Source organism: Branchiostoma floridae, chromosome 2 (genome assembly GCF_000003815.2).
Source record: "Branchiostoma floridae strain S238N-H82 chromosome 2, Bfl_VNyyK, whole genome shotgun sequence".
In the NCBI taxonomy this organism is placed as follows: Eukaryota; Metazoa; Chordata; class Leptocardii; order Amphioxiformes; family Branchiostomatidae; genus Branchiostoma; species Branchiostoma floridae.
Window position 1 is genome coordinate 3,731,634 of NC_049980.1, and position 2,826 is coordinate 3,734,459.

The 2,826-nt window shown below is 42.9% G+C and overlaps 1 protein-coding gene across 1 annotated transcript in view; it reads right to left on the bottom strand.

Annotated features, from left to right (window-relative positions):
• The window catches only part of LOC118410390, a 17,840-nt gene extending 16,543 nt beyond the window's left edge, over window positions 1-1,297 (bottom strand). The window contains exon 1 of the mRNA XM_035812081.1: window positions 1,089-1,297. Within this exon, the coding sequence (XP_035667974.1) occupies window positions 1,089-1,282 (194 nt within the window). The 5' untranslated portion in view covers window positions 1,283-1,297. The remainder of the gene's footprint in view (window positions 1-1,088) is intronic.
• Window positions 1,298-2,826: the final 1,529 nt, after the last annotated feature.

Here is a 2,826-nt window from a genome sequence, read left to right on the forward strand (position 1 = left end):
TTTGGGGGGGGGCCATGTGTATTATAAAGGGCGAAGAGGCCAACCCCTTTTTCCTGGGTGGAATAAAGGTGCGTTAATTCCCGGTTCGTGTTGGGAAAAAACGCTTCATAAACCCCCCCTCGTTCGGTTACGCTCCCTCGGTGGGTTTATTCGGTGAGTATCGCTACCTGACCAGGGGATTATCTCACCATGTTCACCTCGGGCCGGGGCATTAACCCTTTATTATTAGTATAATCATACTGTATACGTAGCTAGTTGCCTTATACAATATACCAACGTTTGCGTTACATCGTGCCCGTTTTACGTATGATGTGCAATAAACTTTATCTTGGCGCAATTCTTTATGGTAGGGCAGATCTGCATGGTGCCACTATCCATCCTATTTCTAAACCTATGGAATAAACTTTTTATTTTATATATCGTTAAAAATCATTTTGACACACCGTTGAAACACCCGTCGATAGAACGCCAGAGACGTTTGACTAAAAGTTCTACAGTCGGCCAAATTTGGTACAGGGCATGCAGATCTGCCCTACCATGAAGAATTGCCACCCTCCCACCCCCAAACACACACATACACACACACACATACACATACACACACACATAATTTGTCCAACTGGAGAAAATTTTAATCAAAAGTCTCTGTGTTCCGTCAGCTCTTATTCCGCCGTTGTGTCAAAATTATTTACAATGACATTTCATAGACTCGACAGCACTTCAGTAACTTTCAAATTTTACTTCAATAACTGGAGAAAAAGGTTAATACACGCAAAACTGGGCGAAATGTCTGCTTTTATCCAAGCCCCTGTTTTTATCAGTTAGTTGTTGGCTATGGGCCAAAGTAGTTTTTCAGCCACGCCTTCTTCCGGTGTCAAGTTTCTGAAAAAGCGGTTGCCCGGTAATATCGGTAAAGATTGACAGGTGGAGTTTTTCCTTATGCCAAGTTATGGTGGGACAATCCTGCAAAACACCTGTTCCCTGTTGAAGCCCCTGTACTACTAGTAAACAATAGTTTAGACAGTTGAGCAAGTATTACCATAGGGAAGCATTGACATTTTTACAACGTTACATGTAAAGGTACCCACTTGAGGTCCTTGCATTGGCCAAGAACTTTGCTCAGTAGTTTCAGATACTTCTGCAGCAGACTTCCCACTTCCTGCTGCACCTTGGCACCTTGCTCCCGCGTACAGTAGACAATCAGCCGTACCTTCTCATCTATCTCCTTCAGCACATCGGTCATATGCTTGGCTGAGAAAACTTTAGAGGCACTCGGCGCCATTTTCACTGATTCGCAGCTCAAGATTTGTACAAAGAAAAAAAAACGAGTGCTTGCAGTTGTGTGCGTCTCGCGATCGCCGACAGCTTCGCACCGACTTTGTTAGACGATGACGCACCGAAACTTTGGGTTTGTACCTGCAGAATGGAATAATCCATGTAATAGATCTAAGGGGTTGTTGAGAACATTTTGTCATTCCAAACTTCCTGTTATTGTCATCGATAAGGACAGAAACCGCACTTGACTCTTGAATGGACCCTACTCGTCCTTATAATTAGACGCTTGTAGCGGTCACTCCCGAAGTTCAGCACAGCAGAAGAAAATTCAACGTTGTAGCCTCCTTCACACCTGTGAATGTAGACCAGTGTAAGTAAACACTGACGTCTATGCCCTAAAATAGCCACTTGGGTCTTAGTTTACTTTAGCAACAAGTCTGTTTTTATCGTGGATAGAATGATGACCGTGCACAATTCAGGTCGATTAGCCTGTGGACCTACGTTCAAAGGTCATTGTTGAAAACAAAGCACGTTATTCTGATTGATTGAAAAACAGTGTTGTGATCATAAAACTAATGGTGGTTTCAAAATGAATTTTTATCATATAACATATGGTTGATACATTTTGTGGGTATGACATATGATTCGTACATGTTTTCACAGTGATTTATGCGTATTACATAAGATTCGTACACATTTCATAAGGTTCGTGCAAATGCTTGGGCATCCCTTTATACAATGGATACTATTCAAGGGAGCAATCAATTGGAACCAAGGAGGTTAAAAAACACATTGGAACTTAAGAGTGCATATAAAGTACCCCGAGCCGCCCCCCCCCCAAAAAAACACAACCAGTAGATTTCTAGCGAGGACACGATCCCTTCACATGCAAAGTACCCAATTACCACGTACTGATCTAGTGGAACTGCTGGGTCAGGGTAAATAGTTCACACCTATTGTCTGTTGATTAACGATTTTCGTCGAGCTTTCTTTTAATAGTTTGCTAGTTATTTGCCTTTGGAGTCGAACGTTATATTTCAGAATGCAGTTAAGTCGCAGTTTACCTTGAACTGCGTTACAACTGCGAACCATGTTTATTTTACGTTCAATCTTCAATCTTTAAAAAGTCTACTCGTTAATCCACTACGCCACGATACATTACTATGTGTATAGGTGTGCTAAGGGACCGTACGATATTTATCGGGGGGGGGGGGGAGGGCTGGTGCATTGGAAGTCGGATAAAAAAATTTTTTGATGGCCCTCCCCCCCATCTCAAAAAAATCTAACGTGACCCTCCCCCTCCCCCTAAAAAAAAATCAACATGGCCCTCCCCCCGACAGGCATAATCAACCGGGTAGAAAAACAACCGATAAAATAATCTTAATATAGACGTCAGGGCACAAGGGCGCCATGTTCTCGCCAGGATTTTTTTCACAGCGTCGGGGCAGGGGTCCGGGGGTATGCTCCCCCGGGAAAATTTGGATTTTCAAACCCTCTAAAACAGAATTTCCTGCAATTTGAGAGGAAAATTATGCCCTTGAGATTGGATGC